The sequence below is a fragment of the Eleutherodactylus coqui genome, chromosome 2 (assembly GCF_035609145.1).
Source record: "Eleutherodactylus coqui strain aEleCoq1 chromosome 2, aEleCoq1.hap1, whole genome shotgun sequence".
NCBI classification, from domain to species: Eukaryota; Metazoa; Chordata; class Amphibia; order Anura; family Eleutherodactylidae; genus Eleutherodactylus; species Eleutherodactylus coqui.
The window spans coordinates 5,719,130-5,745,789 of record NC_089838.1 but is presented as its reverse complement, the minus strand read 5'-3'; the positions used below and the strand labels follow the sequence as shown (position 1 = coordinate 5,745,789).

General features: G+C 42.4%; 1 protein-coding gene across 1 annotated transcript in view; it reads left to right on the top strand.

Annotated features, from left to right (window-relative positions):
* The window catches only part of WNT7B (Wnt family member 7B), a 128,649-nt gene that overhangs the window by 65,976 nt on the left and 36,013 nt on the right, over positions 1-26,660 (top strand). Inside the window, exon 2 of the mRNA XM_066590213.1 lies at positions 18,603-18,829. Coding sequence (XP_066446310.1) covers positions 18,603-18,829 — 227 coding nt within the window. The remainder of the gene's footprint in view (positions 1-18,602; positions 18,830-26,660) is intronic.

Sequence of the window (26,660 nt, the reverse complement as noted above, 5' to 3'; positions counted from 1 at the left end):
GGTACTACATATAGGTACTATTATGTGGTTACTAAGTGGTATTACATATAGGTACTGTTATGTAGTCACAGTGTGGAATTACATATATATATTCTATTATGTGGTCACTGTGCAGTATTACATCTAGGCACTGTTATGTGGTCACTGTGCAGTATTACATATAGGTACTGTTATGTGGTCACTGTGTGGTACTACATATAGGTACTGTTATGTGGTCACTGTGTGGTACTACATATAGGCACTGTTATGTGGTCACTGTGTGGTACTACATATAGGCACTGTTATGTGGTCACAGTGTACATATTACATATGTTATGTGGTCACTGTGTGGTATTACATATAGGCACTGTTATGTGGTCACTGTGTGGTACTACATATAGGCACTGTTATGTGGTCACAGTGTACATATTACATATGTTATGTGGTCACTGTGTGGTATTACATATAGGCACTGTTATGTGGTCACTGTGTTGTACTACATATAGGTACTGTTATGTGGTCACTGTGTGGTATTACATATAGGTACTGTTATGTGGTCACTGTGTGGTATTACATATAGGCACTGTTATGTGGTCACTGTGTTGTACTACATATAGGTACTGTTATGTGGTCACTGTGTAGTACTACATATAGGCACTGTTATGCGGTCACACTGTACATATTACATATGTTATGTGGTTACTATGTGGTATTACATATAGACACTGTTTTGTGGCCACTGTGTGGTACTACATATAGGCACTGTTATGTGATCACTGTGTGGTATTACATATAGGTACTGTTAGGTGCTTACTGTGTGGTATTACATATAGGCACTGTTATGTGGTCACTGTGTGGTACTACATATAGGTAGTGTTATGTGATCACTGTGTGATATTACATATAGGCACGGTTATGTGGTCACTGTGTGGTACTACATATAGGTACTATATTGTATTTACTGTGTGGTACTACATATAGGCACTGTTATGTGATCACTGTGTGGTATTACATATAGGTACTGTTATGTGCTTACTGTGTGGTATTACATATAGGCACTGTTATGTGGTCACTGTGTGGTACTACATATAGGTAGGGTTATGTGATCACTGTGTGATATTACATATAGGCACGGTTATGTGATCACAGTGTACATATTACATATGTTATGTGGTCACTGTGTGGTATTACATATAGGCACTGTTATGTGGTCACTGTGTAGTACTACATATAGGCACTGTTATGTGGTCATTATGTGGTACTACATATAGGTACTATTATGTGGTTACTGAGTGGTATTACATATAGGCACTATTTTGTGGTCACTGTGTGGCACTACATAAAGGTAGTGTTATGTGGTCAGTGTGTGGTACTACATATAGGTACTATATTGTATTTACTGTGTGGTATTACATATATGCACTGTTATGTGGTTAATGTGTTGTATTATATATAAATACTGTTATGTGGTCACTGTGTGGTACTACATAAAGGTAGTGTTATGTGGTCACTGTGTGGTACTACATATAGGTACTGTAATGTATTTACTGTGTGGTATTACATATATGCACTATTATGTGGTCACTTTGTGGTACTACATAAAGGTACTGTTATGTGGTCACTGTGTGGTACTACATATAGGTACTGTAATGTATTTACTGTGTGGTATTACATATATGCACTATTATGTGGTCACGGCATGGTAATACATAAAGGTACTATTTTGTGGTTACTGTGTGGTATTACATATAGGAACTGTTATGTGGCCACTGTGTGGTACTACATATAGGTACTGTTATGTGGTCACAGTGTGGAATTACATATAGGCACCGTTATGTGGTCAGTGTGTGGTACTACATATAGGTACTATTATGTGGTTACTAAGTGGTATTACATATAGGCACTGTTATGTGGTCACTGTGTGGCACTATATAAAGGTACTGTTATGTAGTCACTGTGTGGTACTACATAAAGGTAGTGTTATGTGGTCACTGTGTGGTACTACATATAGGTACTATAAAGTATTTACTGTGTGGTATTGCATATAGGTACTATTATGTGGTCACTTAGTGGTACTAAATATAGGCACTGTTATGTGGTCACTGTGTGGTAATACATATAGGTACTATTTTGTGGTTACTGTGAGGTATTACATATAGATACTGTTATGTGGTCACAGTGTGGAATTACATATAGGCACTGTTATGTGGTCACTGTGTGGTACTACATATAGGTACTATTATGTGGTTACTAAGTGGTATTACATATAGGCAATGTTATGTGGTCACTGTGTGGTACTACATATATAAGCAATGGTATGTGGTCACTTTGTGGTACTACATATAGACACTGTTATGTGGTCACTGCGTGGTATTACATATAGGTACTGTTATGTGGTCACAGTGTGGAATTACATATAGGCACTGTTATGTGGTCATTATGTGGTACTACATATAGGTACTATTATGTGGTTACTAAGTGGTATTACATATAGGTACTGTTATGTGGTCACTGTGTGGAATTACATATAGATTCTATTATGTGGTCACTGTCTGGTATTACATATAGGCACTGTTATGTGGTCACTGTGTGGTACTACATATAGGCACTGTTATGTGGTCACAGTGTACATATTACATATGTTATGTGGTCACTGTGCAGTATTACATATAGATACTGTTATGTGGTCACAGTGTACATATTACATATAGGCACTGTTATGTGGTCACTGTGTGGTATTACATATAGATACTGTTATGTGGTCACTGTGTGGTATTACATATAGGCACTGTAATGTGGTCACTGTGTTGTACTACATATAGGCACTGTTATGTGGTCACTGTGTTGTACTACATATAGGTACTGTTATGTGGTCACTGTGTAGTACTACATATAGGCACTGTTATGCGGTCACACTGTACATATTACATATGTTATGTGGTTACTATGTGGTATTACATATAGACACTGTTATGTGATCACTGTGTGGTATTACATATAGGTACTGTTATGTGGTCACTGTGTGGTACTACATATAGACACTGTTATGTGATCACTGTGTGGTATTACATATAGGTACTGTTATGTGGTCACTGTGTGGTACTACACATAGGCATTGTATGTGGTCACTGTGTAGTACTACATATAGGCACTGTTTTGTGGTCACTGTGTGGCACTACATAAAGGTACTATATTGTATTTACTGTGTGGTATTACATATATGCACTGTTATGTGGTCACGGCGTGGTAATACATATAGGTACTATTTTGTGGTTACTGTGTGGTATTACATATAGGCACTGTTATGTGGTTAGTCTGTGGTACTACATATAGGCACTGTTATGTGGTCACTGTGTGGTATTACATATAGGTACTGTTATGTGGTCAGCGTGTTGTACTACATATAGGTACTGTTATGTGGTCACTGTGTGATATGACATATAGGCAGTGTTATGTGGTCACTGTGTGGTACTACATAAAGGTACTGTTATGTGGTCACTGTGTGGAATTACATATAGGTACTATTATGTGGTCACTGTGTGGTACTACATATAGGTTCTGTTATGTGGTTAGTCTGTGGTACTACATAAAGGTACAGTTATGTGGTCACTGTGTGGTACTACATAAAGGTACTGTTATGTGGTCACTGTGTGGTATTACATATAGGTACTGTTATGTGGTCAGCGTGTTGTACTACATATAGGTACTGTTATGTGGTCACTGTGTGATATGACAAATAGGCAGTGTTATGTGGTCACTGTGTGGTACTACATAAAGGTACTGTTATGTGGTCACTGTGTGGAATTACATATAGGTACTATTATGTGGTCACTGTGTGGTACTACATATAGGTACTGTTATGTGGTCACTGTGTGGTACTACATATAGGCACTATTATGTGGTCACTGATTGGTACTACATATAGGCACTGTTATGTGGTCAGTGTGTGGTATTACATTTAGGTACTATTATGTGCTCGCTGTGTGGTACTACATATATGTACTATTGTGTGGTCACTGAGTGGCATTACACATAAATAATGTTATGTGATCACTGTGTGGTATTATATATAGTCAATGTTATGTGGTCAGCGTGTTGTACTACATATATGTACTGTTATGTGATCACTGTGTGGTACTACATATATGTACTGTTATGTAGTCACTGTGTGGAATTACATATAGATTCTATTATGTGGTCACTGTCTGGTATTACATATAGGTAATGTTATGTGGTCACTGTGCAGTATTACATATAGATACTGTTATGTGGTCACAGTGTAAATATTACATATGTTATGTGGTCAATGTGTGGTATTACATATAGGCACTGTTATGTGGTCAATGTGTAGTTCTACATATAGGCACTGTTATGTGGTCACTGTGTGGTATTACATATAGGTACTGTTATGTGGTCACTGTGTGGTACTACATATAGGGAATGTTATGTGGTCACTGTGTAGTACTACATATAGGCACTGTTATGCGGTCACACTGTACATATTACATATGTTATGTGGTTACTATGTGGTATTACATATAGGCACTGTTATGTGGTCAGTGTGTGGTATTACATATAGACACTGTTATGTGGTCACTGTGTGGTACTACATATAGGTAGTGTTATGTGATCACTGTGTGATACTACATATAGGCACTGTTATGTGGTCATTATGTGGTACTACATATAGGTACTATTATGTGGTTACTGAGTGGTATTACTTATAGGCACTGTTTTGTGGTCACTGTGTGGTACTACATATAGGTACTATATTGTATTTACTGTGTGGTATTACATATAGGCACTGTTATGTGGTCACTGTGTGGTACTACATAAAGGTAGTGTTATGTGGTCACTGTGTGGTACTACATATAGGTACTATATTGTATTTACTGTGTGGTATTACATATAGGCACTGTTATGTGGTTAGTCTGTGGTACTACATAAAGGTACTGTTATGTGGCCACTGTGTGGAATTACATATAGGCACTGTTATGTGGTCATTATGTGGTACTACATATAGGTACTATTATGTGGTTACTAAGTGGTATTACATATAGGTACTGTTATGTAGTCACAGTGTGGAATTACATATAGATTCTATTATGTGGTCACTGTGCAGTATTACATCTAGGCACTGTTATGTGGTCACTGTGTGGTACTACATATAGGTACTATTATGTGGTCACTGTGTGGTATTACATATAGGCACTGTTATGTGGTCACTGTGTGGCACTACATAAAGGTACTGTTATGTAGTCACTGTGTGGTACTACATAAAGGTACTGTTATGTGGTCACTGTGTGGTACTACATATAGGCAATGCAATGTGGTCACTGTGTGGTACTATATAAAGGTAGTGTTATGTGGTCACTGTGTGGTACTACATATAGGTACTATAATGTATTTACTGTGTGGTATTGCATATAGGTACTATTATGTGGTCACTTAGTGGTACTAAATATAGGCACTGTTATGTGGTCACTGTGTGGTATTACATATAAATACTGTTATGTGGTCACTGTGTGGTATTACATATAAATACTGTTATGTAATCACTGTTGGGTATTACATATAGGTACTGTTATGTGTTCACTTAGTGGTACTACATACAGGCACTGTTATGTGGTCACTGTGTAGTATTACATATAGATTCTATTATGTGGTCACTGTGTGGTATTACATAAATGTACTATTATGTGGTCACTGTGTGGTATTACATATAGGTACTATTATGTGGCCACTGTGTGGTACTACATATAGGTACTATTATGTGGTCACTGTGTGGTACTAGATATAGGCACTGTTATGTGGCCACTGTGCAGTATTACATATAGGCACTGTTATGTGGCCACTGTGTGTTATTACATATAGTTACTGTTATGTGGTTACTGTGTGGAATTACATATAGGTACTATTATGTGGTCACTGTGTGGAATTACATATAGGTACTATTATGTGGTCAATATGAGATACGACATATAGGCACTGTTATGTGGTCACAGTGTGGAATTACATATAGGTACTATTATGTGGTCACTGATTGGTACTACATATAGGCACTGTTATGTGGTCAGTGTGTGGTATTACATATGGGCACTGTTATGTGGTCAGTGTGTGGTATTACATATAGGCACTGTTATGCGGTTACTGTGTGGTATTACATATTGGTACTATTATGTGGTCAGTGTGTGGTTATATATAGGTACTTTTTTGTGGGTGCTGTGTGTTATTACATATAGTTACTGTTATGTGGTTACTGTGTGATATGACATATAGGCAGTGTTATGTGGTCACTGTTTGGTACTACATATAGGCACTGTTATGTAGTCAGTGTGTGGTACTACATATAGGTACTATTATGTGCTCACTGTGTGATATTACATATACGTACTGTTATGCGGTCACTGTGTGGTATTACATATAGGTACTGTTATGTGGTCACTGTTTGGTGCTACATATAGGCACTGTTATGTAGTCAGTGTGTGGTACTACATATAGGTACTGTTATGTGGTCACTGTGTGGTACTACATATAGATACTGTTATGTGGTCACTGTGTTGTACTACATATAGGTACTGTTATGTGGTCACTGTGTGGTAATACATATAGGCACTGTTATGTGGTCACTGTGTGGTACTATATATAGGGACTATTATGTGGTCACTGTGTGGTACTACATATAGGTACTGTTATGTGGTCACTGGGTGGTAATACATATAGGTAGTGTCATGTGGTCACAGTGTCGTACTATATATAGGGACTGTTTTGTGGACATTGTGTGGTAATACATATGGACAGTGTTATGTGGTCACTGTGTGATACTACATATAGGCACTGTTATGTGGTTAGTCTGTGGTATTACATATGGGTACTGTTATGTGGTCACTGTGTGGTATTACATATAGGCACTGTTATGTGGTTAGTCTGTGGTATTACATATGGGTACTGTTATGTGGTCACTGTGTGGTATTACATATAGGCACTGTTATGTGGTCAGTGTGTGGTCCTACATATAGGCATTGTTATGTGGTCAGTGTGTGGTATTACATATAGGCACTGTTATGTGGTCAGTGTGTGGTATTACATATAGGTACTGTTATGTGGTCAGTGTGTGGTCCTACATATAGGCATTGTTATGTGGTCAGTGTGTGGTATTACATATAGGCACTGTTATGTGGTCAGTGTGTGGTACTACATATAGGCACTATTATGTGGTCACTGTGTGGTATTACATATAGGCACTGTTATGTGGTCAGTGTGTGGTATTACATATAGGCACTGTTATGTGGTCACTGTGTGATACTACATATAGGCACTGTTATGTGGTCACTGTGTTGTACTACATATACGCACTGTTATGTGGTCAGTGTGTGGTACTACATATAGACACTATTATGTGGTCACTGTGTGGTATTACATATAGGCACTGTTATGTGGTCACTGTGTGGTACTACATATAGGCACTGTTATCTGGTCATGTATTACATATAGGCACTGTTATGTGGTCATTGTGTAGTATTACATATAGGCACTGTTATGTGGTCAGTGTGTGATACTACATATAGGCACTGTTATGTGGTCACTGTGTTGTACTACATATACGCACTGTTATGTGGTCACTGTGTGGTACTACATATAGGTACTGTTATGTGGTCAGTGTGTGGTACTACATATAGGCACTGTTATCTGGTCACTGTGTACATATTACATATAGGGACTGTTATCTGGTTAGTCTGTGGTACTACATATAGGCATTGTTATGTGGTCACTGTGTGGTACTACATATGGTTACTGTTATGTGGTAAGTGTGTGGTATTACATATAAGCACTGTTTTGTGGTCACTGTGTTGTATTACATATAGGTACTATAATGTGGTTACTGTGTGGTATTACATATAGGTACTGTTATGTGGTCATTATGCGGTACTACATATAGGCACTGTTATGTGGTCACTGTGTTGTACTATATATAGGTAATTTTATGTGGGTACTGTGTGGTATTACATATAGGCACTGTTATGTGGTCACTGTGTGGTATCACATATAGGCACTGTTATGTAGTCAGTGTGTGGTACTACATATAGGTACTATTATGTGCTCACTGTGTGATATTACATATTCGTACTGTTATGCGGTCACTGTGTGGTATTACATATAGGTACTGTTATGTGGTCACTCTGTGGTACTTTATATAGGAACTGTTGTGTGGTACCATATATAGGCACTGTTATGTGGTCACTCTGTGGTTCTACATTAAGGCACTGTTATGTAGTCACTTTGTGGTATTACGTATAGACTCTGCCATGTGGGCACTGTGTGGTTTTACTTATATGCACTGTTATATGGTCAGTGTGTGGTACTACATATAGGCACTGTTATGTGGCCACTGTGCGGTAATACATATAGGTACTGTTATGTGGTCACTCTGTGGTACTACATATAGACATTGTTATGTGGTCACTCTGTGGTACTACATGTAGGTACTGTTATGTGGTCACTGTGTGGAAGTACATATAGGCACTGTTCTGTGGTCACTGTGTGGTATTACATATAAATACTGTTATGTGGTCAATGTGTAGTTCTACATATAGGTACTGTTATGTGGTCACTGTGTGGTATTACATATAGGTACTGTTATGTGGTTACTGTGTGGTATTACATATAGGCACTGTTATGTGGTCACTGTGTGGTACTACATATAGGGAATGTTATGTGGTCACTCTGTGATACTATATATAGGTACTATAATGTGGTTACAGTGTGGTATTACATATAGGCTCTGTAATGTCGTCACGTTGTGGCATTACATATAGGTACTGTTATGGGGTCACTGTGTAGTATTACATATAGGTACTGTTATGTGGTCACTGTGTAGCATTACATATAGGCACTGTTATAGGCACTACAGGTATTAGTGTACCTTGACGCCACCAGAAGCTAAGGGTTTGACAGGAGGAATGCCCCTCCCACACTTCCAGCTCCGCATAGGGTCAAGGCACGAAAGTCCTAGCAGGACAGTGTACATAAAAGCTGCCATGTTACGGCTGTAACATGGCAGCATTAAAATGTAAGCCTAACAAGTTATGTTACCCTCACCATAAGGTCCCCCGGTCACAGCTGGCGTTCTTACCGCTTTTGTTCCGCCCCTGCGACAGTTTGCTCCCTGTTGCCCGCTGCCCCGCTCACAGCTGGCGCTCTCAGCGTTTCTACTCCTCTGGCGTGGCTCTCTGCTCCTTGGACGCCATTTCCCTGCAGACAGCTGGTGAGCTGAATTCCTGTGCTCCGCCTGCGGCACAGTGAGAACCCTGCCGCAAGGTCCTCCGCTGAGAGCTTGCGCCGTCAGCGCTAGTGCTCGGCCGCCGTGAAAACCAGCTGACGTGGTGCAAAGGCCGCCGCCATCCGCTCCTGCATTGCACTCTCTGTTCCCAGTGAGGCAGTAGCGCCCGTCGGCAGCTGGGAAAGCCGACTGAGGTGTGGGAGAAAGGCCGCCGGCGTGGGCATCTGCATTACAGTCTCTGTCCCTTGACCATGCAGCGGCCAGTACGTGACACTGAAATTGAGTGGGTATGCCTCTTCTGGTACACCGCCGGGTGCGCTGGAAAAGGCACTTCATCACGCTGTATCTATTTTACCAACTGTCCTTCCAGGACCAATTTACAAGGCTGTTGTGCAGCCAATCAGCTTCAGGGGGCGTCACCCCCCTGTCAATCTTGGCACGACCAGGACTTCCTGGTGGCGTCAAGGTACACTAATACCCCCACTACATATTGGTACTGTTATGTGGTCACTGTGTGGTATTACATATAGGCACTGTTATGTGATGATTGATTGCTTCATACTACATATAGGCACTGTTATTGGTCACTTTGTGGTATTTCATATAGGCACTGTTATGTGGTCAATGTCTGATACTACATATAGGCACTGTTATGTGGTTATTGTGAGGTATTATATATTAGTACTGTTATGTGGTCACTGTGTGGTACAACATATAGGCACTGTTATGTGATCTCTCTGTGGTATTACATATAGGCACGGTTATGTGCTTACTGTGTGGTATTACATATAGGTACTGTTATGTGGTCACTGTGTGGTATTACATATAGGTACTGTTATGTGATCTCTGTGTGGTATTACATATAGGTACTGTTATGTGGTCACTGTGTGGTACTATATATAGGGACTGTTATGTGGTCACTGTGTGGTACTACATATAGGTACTGTTATGTGGTCACTGTGTGGTACTATATATAGGGACTGTTATGTGGTCACTGTGTGGTACTACATATAGGTACTGTTATGTGGTCACTGTGTGGTACTATATATAGGGACTGTTATGTGGTCACTGTGTGGTACTACATATAGATACTGTTATGTGGTCACTGTGTGGTATTACATATAGATACTGTTATGTGGTCACTGTGTTGTACTACATATAGGTACTGTCATGTGGCCACTGTGTGGTACTACATATAGGTACTGTTATGTGGTCACTGTGTGGTACTATATATAGGGACTGTTATGTGGTCACTGTGTGGTACTATATATAGGGACTGTTATGTGGTCACTGTGTGGTATTACATATAGATACTGTTATGTGGTCACTGTGTTGTACTACATATAGGTACTGTTATGTAGTCACTGTGTGGTATTACGTATAGGTACTGTTATGTAGTCACTGTGTGGTATTACATATAGGCACTGTTATGTGGTCACTGTGTGGTACTACATATAGATACTGTTATGTGGTCACTGTGTGGTATTACATATAGATACTGTTATGTGGTCACTGTGTTGTACTACATATAGGTACTGTTATGTGGTCACTGTGTGGTACTACATATAGGTACTGTTATGTGGTCACTGTGTGGTACTACATATAGATACTGTTATGCGGCCACTGTGTGGTACTACATATAGGTACTGTTATGTGGTCACTGTGTGGTACTATATATAGGGACTGTTATGTGGTCACTGTGTGGTACTACATATAGGTACTGTTATGTGGTCACTGTGTGGTACTACATATAGATACTGTTATGTGGTCACTGTGTGGTACTACATATAGATACTGTTATGTGGTCACTGTGTTGTACTACATATAGGTACTGTTATGTGGTCACTGTGTGGTACTACATATAGGTACTGTTATGTGGTCACTGTGTGGTATTACATATAGATACTGTTATGTGGTCACTGTGTTGTACTACATATAGGTACTGTTATGTGGTCACTGTGTGGTACTACATATAGGTACTGTTATGTGGTCACTGTGTGGTACTACATATAGATACTGTTATGTGGTTACTGTGTGGTACTACATATAGGTACTGTTATGTGGTTACTGTGTGATATTACATATAGTCATTGTTATGTGTTCACTGTCAGGTATTACATATAGGCCCTGTTATGTGGTCACTGTGTGGTATTACATATAGGCACTTATGTGATCACTGTGTGGTACTACATATAGGTATTGTTATGTGATCACTGTGTGGTACTGCATATAGGCACTGTTTTGTAGTCACTGCGTAGTATTACATATAGATTCTATTATGTGGTCACTGTGTGGTACTACATATAGGCAATGTTATAGGCACTACATATAGGTACTGTTGTTTGGTCAGTGTGTGGTATTATATATAGGCCTTGTTATGTGGTCCCTGTCAGGTACTACATATAGGCACTGTTATGTGGTCACTGTGCGGTATTACATATAGGCACTATTATGTGGTCACTGTGTAGTATTACATATAGGCACTGTTATGTGGTCATGTATTACATATAGGCACTATTATGTGGTCACTGTGTGGTACTACATATAGGCACTGTTATCTGGTCATGTATTACATATAGGCACTGTTATGTGGTCATTGTGTAGTATTACATATAGGGAATGTTATGTGGACATTGTGTGGTATTACATATAGGCAGTGTTATGTGGTCACACTGTACATATTACATATGTTATGTGGTTACTATGTGGTATCACATATAGGCACTGTTTTGTGGTCACACTGTACATATTACATATGTTATGTGGTTACTATGTGGTATTACATATAGGCACTGTTATGTGGTCACTGTGTGGTACTTATTATATAAGCACCGTTTGGCACTCATATGTGGTCACTTTATAGTACTATCCTGACACTGCATAGCACGGTTATGTAGACAATCTTTGGCAAGGTTATGTATTCATTGTGTGATACTAGTTATATAGTTACTATATGGCACTGTCATCTGGTCCCTGTGCGGTGCTTACTGTGTAGGCACTGTATGGCACTGTTATGTGACATTGTATGACAGTATTACATTATTTCGGTGGCATCAGTGTTACCCATTTCTCCCTGGTCCTCTGTGGTATAGATTTTGAGCTGTCCCCTGATGTTGTTGAATATATTGGAAGTCTTAGTTGTCACATTCCCATTTTTTGCCCCCCCCCCCCCCTCACTGTAAGTGGCTTTTAAGGCCATGAGGACTAAGCTCCTTCTGAGATTTTCTGTTGTCACAACATGCTCGCCGGGACCCTTACACTGTAAATATCCCTTGTTTCTTCAGCACCAGACAGAGCACTTAATGCAGAGAACAAAATGGCCGCCCCTCCCCTCTCCCTACTTTACTAAAAATCCTTGAAAATGCCACCAAGACAGGACTGTAATCCTTATCCGCAGAGTAAAGAGAGAAAATGCACTAAAAACATAAAAATGTCCAATAAAGAAACAGTCACAACAGACGATGGGTTAGAGTGGAGGACAACCGGGGTGAAATGGCATCTGCTGCTTAAGTGTATTTTGATGCATTACTGGCGCTTTCTGTGCCTTAGTCATGTTTGCTGTTTTACATAGCAGACACTGTAAAAGTGCCTTAAAGGAGCTTTCCAGGATTTATTTTATTAATGACACCTGCCACACCGAGCCAATCAGCTGTTCGCTGGAACTAGCACAGCTCCATACACTGTGCAGTGGCCTGGAATGGTACTGCAGGCTCAGTCTCAGTGACCAGAGTGGAACTGCAGTACCGCACACAACCATAAGACAGGTGTGGGGTTCTTTTTGGTAGAAAGCAGTCATGTTTTTCCAACCCTGTTCATCCCCTTGAAATGGACATTGTGATTTCAGCAAAGAAGCCGAATCTCTTTATAATGGAAAGTTATGGGATTTTCTAATATACTTTACCATTTTCAATATTTCTGCTTAGAACCAATGAAGGAGAGCCGAGGATGCAATGTGTCAGATAATGCTCACACAGCTTATTATAAGACAGAGCAATGATAACGATAATCATTTCTACTCCTGTGTGTTCATCATATGAACAAGACAGATTTTGTCAGGCTCCCACTAGATGACAGCAAGCAGAGCTCTTAAAATACATGAGTAATTGATGCAAAAAGTGTATTTGAAACATGTTGTAACTCTCTATTATACAATAAATAACCTTTATTCATCTAAAGCCTAATAGTCCCTTTGAATAAGAATGCTACTTCCCTATATAAACGTTAGGTTGAGAGATGATCGAGCATTGTCCTTAGCGAGTATCTCCCCGCTCGGGAGAAAAGGTTCGGCTGCCAGCGCGGGTGACAGGTGAGTTGCGTCAGTCAGCAGGGTGAAGCGGGGGGGAGAGAAGGAGAGAGAGATCTCCCCTCCGTTCCTCCCCGCTCCCCCCCCCCCCCCCCCCGCCGCTGGCAGCCGAATCTTTGCTCCAGAGCGGACAGTTACTCGATCGAGCAATTGCCCTTAGCAAGTATACTCACTCATCTCTAGTTAGGTTCCATTTAACATTTAGAACACTCGAAGTGAACCCATCAGACTGACAATGCAGCCCAGTCTATAGGCAGCATGTTACAGAGCAGGAGGAGCTGAGCAGATTGATATATAGTGTTATGGGGAAAGATTCAGTAGAATTGGTAACTTATTCATTTGAATCTCTGCTCATTTGGGGCTTAGGAGTCCAGTGGGCGGTCCTTATGATTGGCAGCTGTGAGTTGGACCACCCACTGGACTCCTAAACTCAGAATGAGCAAAGGTTTAAAATAATAAATTCTTAGAATAAATCTTTTCCTATAAAACCATATATCAATTTGCTCAGCTCCTCCTGCTCCATAAAACGCTGCCCACAGATTAGACACTATGTTCAATGTGAAAGGTTCCCAATAATAAGGTATCTGTGAAGTCTCTATGAGTCATATATGCCCCATATGGGTATTATTGTATGTTGACGCCACCAGGAAGTCCTAGTGGAGCCAAGAGTGACAGCTGGGTGACGCCCCCTGAACCTGATTGGCTGCAGAGCTGGCTCCCCTGAAGGTCCTGGCAGGCCACTATAATTCTCTTCTCAGCTGCTGCCTCCCTTCCCGGCACTGATACAAGCTGTTAGCTGCAATCCCGGCTCTGAGCCCATCTATAAGGCTTCCTGCTGCTGCTCTGTATGCTCCCGTCCCAGCTCCCGGCACTGATACAAGTTCCTGGCTGCTGCCTGCAGTGCCGGCTCCCAGCCCCTCTGTAGAGCTCCCCGCTGCTGCTCTGTATCCCCCGGTGGCTGTACCGTCCCACCTCCCATCCTGATGCTGCTGCTTTTTGCCCAGCTGTTTGGCGGTGCTGCTCCTGATCCCCGCTGGCAGGCCAGTTGACTTGCACAGTCCCGGTTTCTCGCCCCTCTCCAAGGCTCCCTGCTGCTGCTCTTTATTTCCTGGCGGCTGTACGGCCACACATACGCTCCTTCTACCTCACCTGCTGTCACCGCAGGTACCGTCCGTGCGCCTGGTCATGCAGTGCGGGAGAAGGCAGCCGAGAGAGGCGCTGGTCCCGTCATGTAAGCGCTGCTGAGCGCTGGTGTGCCACGCACACTGCTGACATCCGCAGCATTGGGGGAGCACACTATTCGGAGCAGCGGCGCGGCTTATGGCTATTATTTGGGGCACACAGGGGCTATTAACATGGGTATTATTGTATGTTGACACACAACTTCCAGGACCTTACAGAATTTATCCAATCGAGAGCCAGGGGTGTTCCTCCATGGAAGACCTGTCAAACCCCTAGCTTCCGGTGGCATTAAGATACAATAATACCCCCATATGATGGCTCCACTAATACTTTTAGAGGAAAATACCTCTGTAATATGGAATAGAACGTACAATTACAAGTAGCCGAGTGCCATTATTACAGGTCCAACCTAGCAACATTATGGGTCCGTGCACAGTACTGAGCAAAAGGTTTAGGCAGGTGGGGGAAACTTTTGCAAAGTAAGATTGCATTTAAAAATAGAAATGTTATTAGTTGTTTTTCTGTCAATTAATAAAATGCAAAGTGACCGAACAAAAGAGAAATCTAAAGCCCATCAACATTTGGTGTGATCAACTTTTGCCTTCTAAACAGCATTGCAGGCAGCATACTGTTTAAGGAAGCTGCCAGGGACTGGAGGGAGAGGGATACAGAGGGTTAAGAGTAGAAATCGGCCTGGAGTGAGAAGAGGAGGAGTTAGGGGAACGAAGAGGTCGCCTGGAAGACAGGAAGAGGATCAGACCTGGGGAACGCTGAGGAGTCGGGCTGGGGAAGCTGGGAGGATGCAAGGAGAAGGAAGTTGTCACAGCGGTGTAGGCAGAAAAACTCTCCAAGCCAGCGGATGAAGGTGGTTAGCAGCCCAACTAGATGGGGCTAACATACGCCTTATGGGTGGTTTTCAAAAAAGAAGTTTGGGATAGGGAAGCATGGGAAGGGGTAGAGTTTAATGTTTTAAAGTTAATGTTAAAATGGTTATTTTAATAAAAGCCAGAAGCTGTGGAGTATTTATAATTAGTTCTTCTAGGTACATTTGCACACATTTTTTTTAGGAACTCAGCAGGGATGTTGTTTCAAACTAACTACAGATCTTCTGAGCATGTCGGCTCGCTCAGATCCACCATGCTTCACTGCTGCTTGCAGACACTCATTATTGTACCACTCTCCACCATGCTTCACTGCTGCCTGCAGACACATTATTGTACCGCTCTCCACCATGCTTCACTGCTGCCTGCAGACACTCATTATTGTACCGCTCTCCACCATACTTCCCTACTGCCTGCAGACACTCATTATTGTACCGCTCTCCACCATGCTTCCCTACTGCCTGCAGACACATTATTGTACCTCTCTCCACCATGCTTCACTGCTGCCTGCAGACACTCATTATTGTACCGCTCTCCACCATGCTTCACTGCTGCCTGCAGACACTCATTTTTGTACCACTCTCCACCATGCTTAACTGCTGCCTGTAGACACTCATTATTGTACCGCTCTCCACTATGCTTCTCTGCTGCCTGCAGACACCCATTTTTGTACTGCTTTCCACCATGCTTCCTTGCTGCCTGCAGACACTTACGGTATTATTGTACCGCTCTCCACCATGCTTCACTGCTTCCTGCAGACACTCATTATTGTACCGCTCTCCATCATGCTTCACTACTACCTGCAGATACTCATTATTGTACTGCTCTCCCCCATGCTTCACTGCTACCTGCAGACACTCATTATTGTACCACTCTCCACCATGCTTCACTGCTGCCTGCAGACACTCATTATTATACCGCTCTCCACCATGCTTCACTGCTGCCTCCAGACACTCATTATTGTACCGCTCTCCATCATGCTTCACTACTACCTGCAGATACTCATTATTGTACTGCTCTCCCCCATGCTTCACTGCTACCTGCAGACACTCATTATTGTACCACTCTCCACGATGCTTCACTACTGCCTGCAGACACTCATTATTGTACCGCTCTCCACCATGCTTCACTGCTGCCTGCAGACACTCATTTTTGTACCACTCTCCACCATGCTTCACTGCTACCTGCAGACACTCATTATTGTACCACTCTCCACGATGCTTCACTACTGCCTGCAGACACTCATTATTGTACCGCTCTCCACCATGCTTCACTGCTGCCTGCAGACACTCATTTTTGTACCACTCTCCACCATGCTTCACTGCTGCCTGTAGACACTCATTATTGTACCGCTCTCCACCATGCTTCACTGCTGCCTGCAGACACTCATTTTTGTACCACTCTCCACCATGCTTCACTGCTGCCTGTAGACACTCATTATTGTACCGCTCTCCACCATGCTTCACTGCTGCCTGCAGACACTCATTATTGTACCACTCTCCACGATGCTTCACTACTGCCTGCAGACACTCATTATTGTACCGCTCTCCACCATGCTTCACTGCTGCCTCCAGACACTCATTATTGTACCGCTCTCCACCATGCTTCACTGCTACCTGCAGACACTCATTATTGTACCGCTCTCCACCATGCTTCACTGCTGCCTCCAGACACTTATTTTTGTACTGTTCGGTGAACAAACTGCCTTCTGTTACAGCCAAATATTTCATTCGGGCCCATCAGTCCAGAGCACCTGCTGCCATTTTTCTGCATTCCAGTTCACTGGCATAACTATAGAGGATGCAGGGGATGCGGTTGCACCCGGGCCTAGGAGCCTTAGAGGGCCCATAAGATCTCTTCTCCATATACGGAGCCCGCTACTATGAATAAAGCATTATAGTTGGGGGCCCTGTTACAGGTTTTGCAGTGGTGCCTAGGAGCTTCATGTTACGCCACTGTGTTAAGGAGTTAAGAGAAGCTGAGGGGCCCATGAGCCTTTAGTTACACCCCTGTCCCAGTACCTATCTTTTTGCGCATAGTTGAGTTGCTTAGTGTTGTTTCTATATGGAAGGTGTGGCTCTTTGGCTGCAATTCTTCCATGTAGACCATTTCTGGTCAGACTTCTCCGAACAGTAGATGGGTGTATCGGGGTCCCACTAGTTTTTGCCAGTTCTAAGCTGATGGCACTGCTGGACATCTTCCAATATCAAAGGGCAGCAAACATGATGTGTCTTTCAAGTTTCTTTGGCCACCTTGAAATTCCAGTCTGCTTTGAAGTCTTTTGCCTGGGAGAGCCCTTGCTGATTCAGTGTATCTACCTTGTATCTTGTTGCTCGTTCTAGCCGTGATGCATGAACTATTTTTGAAAGTATTCTTACTTTACAGCGTTTTTTTCCACACCTGCTTAAAACTTTTGGACAGTACTGTAGATGCCATATTACAGGTCCAACCTGGATCAGTAATAAGCTTGTGTACATGTGAGTAGAGATGAGCGAGCATACTTGATAAGGCAAACTACTCGAGCGAGCAGTGCCTTATTCGAGTACCTGCCCCTCGTCTCTAAAGATTCGGGTGCCGGCAGGGGGCGGGGAGCAGCGGGGGACAGCGGGGAGGAACGGAGGGGAGATCTCTCTCTCCCTCTCTCCCCCCCCGCTCACCGCCGCAACTCACCTGTCACTGGCGCCGGCAGCCGAATCTTTGGAGACGAGCGGGCAGATACTCCAATAAGGCACTGCTCGCTCGAGTAGTTTGCCTTATCGAGTATACTCGCTCATCTCTACATGTGACTCACTTTCTGTTGCCTTTTGTCAAGTTCTATTCAACCATTGTGCAAGAGCTGGGTGACAACCAATATGGCCACCATTACTGATCGCCTCATTGGTTGTCACCCCATCTCCCCTGCAGATTTCCAGCTCAGGACCGGTTATAGGTATACATTTCCTTTTCCTCTCTGATAGCTCGTTTTATTTCTTTCTAGAGCTTTGTCATCTGTGGTGGCTTTGGGAGCAAATATAATCTGCAACAAGATTCCAGGGTTGGCGCCTCGGCAAAGAGCCATCTGCGAGAGCCGCCCGGATGCCATTATAGTTATTGGAGAAGGGGCACAGATGGGGATCAATGAATGTCAGTATCAGTTCCGTTACTCCAGATGGAATTGCTCGGCACTTGGAGAGCGGACCGTCTTTGGACAAGAGCTACGAGTAGGTAAGCAATTTCTATCAGTATTGGGGATGGGAACTGATGGGTCCAGTGATTTCTGTATGTTTTTATGACATATACTCTATGCAGTATTCGTTTACTATTGCCTATAGGATTATATTGTCGTCTTCTTCTTTACCCATTGTGTTTTCCAGTTAATTCAATGTGCAATGAATAGTTACACTATATTGAGTATAGTTCCCCAACATCTCTGCTTGCTGTTAGCTAATGGAAACATTTGAAAACCTGTGTTGTCGCAATCCGCGAAGCTGCAGGGATTGTTACAAAAGGAACCGCTGATCCACTAAGGGCTCATATCTATGGGTGGTTTTTCACCGTTGCGCGGCTTCATGATACGCAGTGAATGGATTCAATTAAAGTCAATGGGGATGGCGAATTCGATAAAAGAGTTTAGGGAGAACTTGGATGCGTTTCTTGATGGATACAATATAACATGTCACTGATTACTTCAGAAAGGTCAGTTTTTCCCTTAAAATGATTAAAATTGTCTTCTACTTCTTCGGGTTTTTTTGCCTTCCTCTGGATCAACACTGGGAGGTTATAGGCTGAACTGGATGGACGCGTGTCTTTTTTCCACCTAACATACTTTTGCCTGCCTGTAGATGGAAATGTGATTCTCCCTCTCACTAACCTGTTGAACCATGATGGCAATGTTTGGTGATCTGGCCTTGTTGATTCCAGACATGTTGGATGGTTGCACTTTGTACATATGTCTTATTGAGTTGGTCCGTGAGTCATCTGGATGATGCGTTGATGATTCTGCCTGCAGCACGTTTGCCCCGGACTAATTCACAAGGTTGTGGCTGTCTGCTCTCCACAAAGTTGGACGCAAAAACATTGGAGAGCCCATTGCAACTACTATAACGCTACTGCTGCATATTATAAGTGTCCTACAAAAGTGTAGTGCTGCCCACTGAATGATGCCATGCTAACTATATGACTAGAGTGGCACAGCTCTGCTCTGGGCACTGGCAAATGGGATATCTTGTTGCGAGTGAATGGCCATGCTTATATTAAAGCGGAGCGTTGTATTGATTGGTAGATTGTTTTTGTACAAACTTGCCTATTTCCGTTAATTTTTAGGCTTTACGTGCCATAGAAGCCAACTGTGTGGCTGCAGTGGGGTCTTTGGAGAGAGGGAGCTCAGCCTTGGTTGGTCCTATCCCTTTTGCTCTTGCCTTTGTGTGATCCTTGCCGTGTAGACTACTGTCCTACATCATAATCATTCACTCCTTACTGTCACTGCAATTGGTTTCTTTGTACTTTTGTACTGACTTTCTGGTGAGCTTGTGATTACATATAAAGCTGTCAATCTAAATGGTCCAAGCTGCAATGTAAAGCATGGCGGAAGGACAAAATAGCTGGTTGAGACTTTAACTCCTTAACGCTAAACCCCTCCAGCGGCCGGGTTTCTATAGAGCGGGCCAAGGAGCCAAGCCCACTTCATGGATGGTTGATGCTGGCTGTCTTTGACAGCTGACACCCACTCATAACTACCATGATCGGGGATAACTCTGATCACAGCTGTTAGCCACTGTGAAATTTGACAGCAGCATTTAAATGGTCCTCCCAGAGTGTGATTATGAGCGCTGTTTGGGTGTCATGGCAGCTCAGGGCCTTCTGAAGGCTGCCATGTACTTTTGACTATTAAGATATGCCTGTGGCATGTCTTAATAGAATGCCTGCAGATGATCGCTAGTTCAAGTCCCCTTTAGGGACTAAAAAAAGTAAAAATAAGTTAAAATAATGATTTTTTTTAATTCTTAAACAAAAATAGTAAAAGTTTGAAAAACCCTGCTCCCATTTTTAACGTAAAAAATATATATTTGGTATTAACATATTAATAAAAGTCCGATCTATTAAAATAAAGTTATAGTGATCAGAAAATGGCGACAAAAAGCAAATAAAAAATATATATATTCTATGTTTTATAAATAGTGAAGCAAAAAAACTATATAAATTTGATATCGCTATAATCGTAGTGACCCATATAATACAATTAATATCATTTTTGCTGCAGTGTGTATGCTATAAAAACAGGACCCCCCCCCCACCCCCAAAAAAGAAAATGTGAAATTGAGATTTTTTTCCATTTCATTCACTTCAAGATTTCCAAAGGTTTTTCAGTACATTATATGGCACATTAAGGTTGGGCTCACACGGGGGGATTCCATTTTGTGGAATTCGCATGTAAGATCCGCGCCAAAACGCGGGCATTGTAAAGCATGTAAAATCGCTTTTTCACTCAGACTCGCGGATATGAGTGGAAGAAAAATCGCAACGTGCTTAATTTTGCTACAGACTCCGCACAGAAAGTCTCCATGGAATTCAAAGGGGGGTGTTTGATTAACATTGCGCATGGACCGCAGTACCCGCATCATTGCTAAGCAACGGCGTGGGAAATACAAAAATTTTTTAAAAACCTGTACTGCGCAGGACCGATGGTGAGCCACCGCAGCCATCTGAATAGAGAGAAAATAAGGTATGCAGGGTCGCCGGGCCACCGCCAGACGGAATCTGCTGTGGGCCTGCCGCATGAGGAATCCGGTCCGCCCGTGTGAGCCCAGCCTTAATGGTACCAAAATATAACCTGCAAACTATAAGATGACTGCTGATGGAAAAATACGGAAGTTAGGGTTTTTGGAAAGCCGAAAAGAAGAACCAAAAATGAGAAAAACTAAAAATATCCTAAAGAGGTTCGTGAGTCTGAGGGTGAAGGTTGTTCAGACTCCAGTAGACAAAGGAACTAATGGCAAAACGAATTGGCTGAACTTCCATTGTCATTTTTGACCACCGCAGTTGAGTATAAAAATGCTGGTTTACATTTTGGATAAAGATACTATAAGGTGATTTTCCGGTCCGCATCCCCGGCGCTAAATAAACTTCAGGAAGAGTAACAGAGATAACAATGTCAGGATCTATGTATTTAGGGTGAAACTAAGAAAATACAGCCGAGAGACCGTCATTGGACTCCAAAGCCCATCAAAGGTGAAGAGGGGATGCCGCAGGAAATGTGCTCCTGCTACGATGCTGGGGAATGCGTCCCGCTGACAGCTCAGGCCTTAGGATGTGTAAGGAGGGGTTACTTATCCCTACAAGCAGCGATGATGCCTATGGCTAAGGAATGTATCTATTGGGATATTTACGTAACGTTTCCCACAAAAATGTCAAGTACCAAAGTTGGATTAGGTTCAGTTCATGACCCCTGGAGTTTAGGTGGCCAGTTCTAGATGTGATCTTCTATTTTAATGGGGTTTTCTGCGATTTAAAACAATTCCAGGCTTTAAAAAGTGTAATATAAAGAAGACTTGTATGCCCCCCCACTCCAACGGCTCCCCGTCCTACTCTGGAGCTTCGATACTCACCGCTTAGTATTTGAGAGAAGTGGCGGACAGTCCTATGCCGTAAATTGTACATGTGTCCGTTCAACCAATGACAGGCTACAGCGGTGGTTCTTCCAATAATGGCATGTGACTGCTCACTGCTTTTTGCATGTTCCGAGCAGCGGGTATCGGGGCTCTAGCAGTGGACAGGGAGCCACTGGAGTAGTTGAGCGTCCATTTTTTCTTTATTTTTACACCATTTTAAGACCACGATTTTTTTTAAGTCCCAAAAAGCTCATTTAAAAAACAACTTCAAAGAACATTTCCACACATAATGGCAACAACAATGCCTACACAACTGAGCCGAGCCCACCAGTGCGACTCGTTAAGGAGAGAGAGCCAAAGAAGTCAGTGGAGCCCCGAAGAAATGATGAGGTCTCAGATTCTAATCCATGGCAATCTCCAACTAGCAGCCTTAAATAATGTCAGTGTGATTGTTGGTTGCCTTTCACTACCAATGTGGGTCGATACGTCTCTTCCTTACCTTATAGAGCTGGGTGGGCTCTTATACATGCCCATATTTTTAGTCACTTGCCCTCCAAATTTTTTTTAACCAAAAACAAAAATGGATTGTAGTAAAGAAAAACAAGTCCTTCCACTGGAGTTCAGCCCAAAGACTGATGCTAAAAGCCTGTAAGGGAGCTCTGGGCGAGAGGAAGCGTCACCACCTGATAGACAATGGATGACAGCCTCCCTTGATATGTCGTCTTCTCCCCCATCCACTACTTGCGTAACATTTTATCCCCGTCTTTGATGTATTGTCCACCATTATCTGTCATTGGCATGTTAGGTGACATTGCATCTGTCCCGCTCACTCAGTGCTAAGTTAGAGATACTTAAAGTTACTGTCCGGTTTCTAATCCTCTGACCCGAACACAAAACTCTTTCATCTTCTCAGCTGCTGGTAAACAGCCTCGTTTACAAAGGAAGACCTACGTCTACATTTGTTGCATCTGGTTGGATTATTTGAGGGAGTTTCTATGGTTTTCTTGCAGAAGTTATCCTAGAATAAAGTATATTCTGCACTGCATGATGGGTATTTTCTTTGTTGTGATCCTCCCGAATTCCATCTGCGTGTCTCCTTTACAATAGATTCTCATGAATATTCATTAGGGGTTCCGCCCCTGCTCAACTCCTTTAGAGTATATAATTTAGGAGATGACAGGTGATTGGCCTGTTGTGTGATCACACCTCGACTGCTGAGCAACAGAGAACATGATTGTTCAAGACGACCATCTCTGCAGCTTCAACCTAAATCTGTTTTTCCGACCAGCTTAATGGCCATCTTAAAGGGGTTGTGACAAGAGCACAACTCTTGCTCATATGCCTCATTAGGGCATATAAACATCAAAGAGACCACTCAGGACCCCTCTCTATGACCCAGAATGCAGAACCGCTAAATAGGAGTGTCTCCCAGTCTGGCGGACCTTCTGCCATCTTGTAATACTACATTTCTCCTGCAGGGGTAATGCCAACTGGCAGCGGCTTCCCCTGGCCAGGGTTGTCGACAGCGCATCCTGGAGTAATTAGCTCTTCTCTCCTGGCCCTGCCTTCTGGGATGGCTGGTACATTTTGGCACAACTTCTTTAAGACTCTTCATCCTTCGATGACCATGACTGGGTAGGGCAGATGAGAGGCTTACGGGTTGCGGTGAGAAGTGATTAAGATGGTAAGAGTGATGGTTTCATGATATGACGATAGGATGTCAAGCAGGGAGGGCTTCACTCTTCTGGGCTTCAATGCAAAATATATAGTGGCCTCCTCGAATATATGGAGAGAAGAAAGAATGAAGCCTGGTCAGATGAAGTATCATAGATTTTATTTTGTGTTCTTTAGTTCTTGAGAACCTTCCATGATGAAGACCACCATGGTCATAGTTCCCTATTACACACTCACCATCACAGAATTCTTCATTAGCTCATGGCTTTTGGAGGCATGAATATCTTCCTTCTTCTGTTTTGCAGTGGAGTTTGTGTTTGATGTATGAAGTTATTTGGGGTGTCCAGGTAATAATGGATAGCTGTGAATGGATGGTGATAGCAAATCTGGTGCTGATACAATGGCATGCCGCAGTGAAAGGTGGCTTCTCTGAAATTTTAAAAGGGTTTTCCAAGAACCCCCTTACATTGGTGGCACTGGGGGGATACATTCTATGTAAAAAAACAAAATACTCACCTCCCGCTCTGTGCAGCTCCCCCACCTCAGCTGGCTGCTGCTCCAGTCTATGTTTACTTTGAACTGCAGTGGACACATAGATAGTTTAAGTTTACCCATGTGATTGCTACAGCCAATCAGTGATGTTTCGTAAACCTGCCTTGGGGCTTCTATATGACAGGTTTACGGAATGTCACCAGGCCTCCTGGCCAGGTGACATCATTTGTCAGATGCCATGGCGCCCGACTGGCGAAGGTGCGGTCTGGCACCACGGTAAGTATATTGACTTTATATAGTTTTGGGCACAATGTAGACGGACCGATGCATCTTTTTTGAGAGACATTTGCAGGATGGATGGAGGGAAATACCAGTTAAAGTGTATCAGATGTTAGTAGAAAGTATGCTACGGAGAGTAACATAGTAATATAGTTCGTAAGGCTGAATGAAGACAATGTCCATCTAGTCCAGTATCTGATGTCATTAGGGGCTCGCTAAGTATTAACATAGGGAAATAAATACTACTTCTAATTCTTGCTCAGGTGTCCAGTTGCTTTTAGTTGTATATGGACACAGGGCAATTGGGTTGAAGTTAAACCCATATTCATGGGGAAGAAGGGCAAATCCCAAGGTGACGGAGATCTGGTGAGGTTGATGACCTTCACGGTATAGAATACTCTTTCCATTGTCATTTTTTTTAATTGCCCTCATTACTGCATTAATACACTAATAGACCCATCGCTGCTCGTCCCTTCTTGATGAGGCTGTTTTTCAAGGCTCTGAAGACATTAACAAAGAAAAACAAGCTGTAAAGATCAGTAATAATATGAAGCATGCCAGGTATGCCGGGCTTAGGGAGGCTCAGCATAGTGCCCTCTTTTGTTATCGGTGCCAAAAATGATAATTTAAGGTCCATTTGCTGGTGCCAGAACTGGGGAGACTCTCGCGGGTCCAGAGAGATAACGATATCAGGTAACAGATACAGTTTAACCATTATTTATTTATTGCGCTATTATCTTTTCAATAAAGCAATTATCTTATGGCAGATTATTCATCGACTGCAGCCGAGAGGGGAGAAAAATATAAGCTTTTAGTGGAAGAGAAGAACGCCTTGATAAGACAGGAAGAAGAGGGAAAATGTTTTTGTCAAAACAAACGGTTTTTGTTAACAGGATTGTAGATTTTTGTAATACTTCAGTCGGCGTTCGGAGCCCTTAGCAGGAGCGGCTGAGGTTCCCACACGTCTCCCGATGCACAGTCAGCCATGTAATAAGTGAACAAGTCAACTCCTATCTACAGTATAGCAGCGATATATCCATGTAGCATCTCATGGACTTCTAGTATTCTTATACTTCAAAGTCCTCATTATGGTATTATATCTGATATACTTACTTATTTTAAGTGCTGGCCATGACATAAACGCACCTATTACAGATGCTATGTATCACATATACACACCCATTACATGTGCTATATAATAAGCTGATTTGAATACTTTTTCCCATGGAGCATTGCCTGAACATGAGCGTCCATACACCCATTGGGTCTCTTCAATGAGAAGCAGTACTCCCCTGATGTGCTATGCATCAAATATACTCACTGATTGTATGTGCTATGCATCTTATATACTCATCCAATACATCTACTCAACCACTAAGTATGTCAGGTATCACATGTACAGCCATTACATACTTACAGCAGAAAACAATAGAGTAAGGACTACATACTATATATTATATAATACACATAATACATTATAATCTCATAGTAGGAACAACACATTTAGGAATCAATCATAGGTGGGATCACAATAATCATATAAAATGTAATATAGAGAAAAGCGAGGCTGCATGCAATATTTAAAAAAAAAGTTTTTCAGGCGTCTATGTGGAGAGGTTCATCCCTATGTTTTTGTAGCATTTTTTGCTTTTCGTACATTTATACATTCATACTTTGTTTACAAAAAATATTGCATATCAGAACATTTCATATGTTCACATATTACATATGGCTTATATCCTGTATACTCAGCCTTCACATCTGATGGTCATCACATATACTCAGCTAATACATCATATGTGTTCTCTAGTGATGAGCAAGCATACTTGCTAAGGGCATTTGCTCGAGCGAGCATTGCCCTTAGCGAGTACCTGCCCGCTCGAGAGAAAAGGTTCGGGTGCCGGCGGCGGGCGGGGAGCGGCGAGGGAGAGCGGGGAGGAACGGAGGGGAGATCTCTCTCCCTCTCTTCCTCCCGCTCCCCCCTGCTGACTGCCCCAACTCAC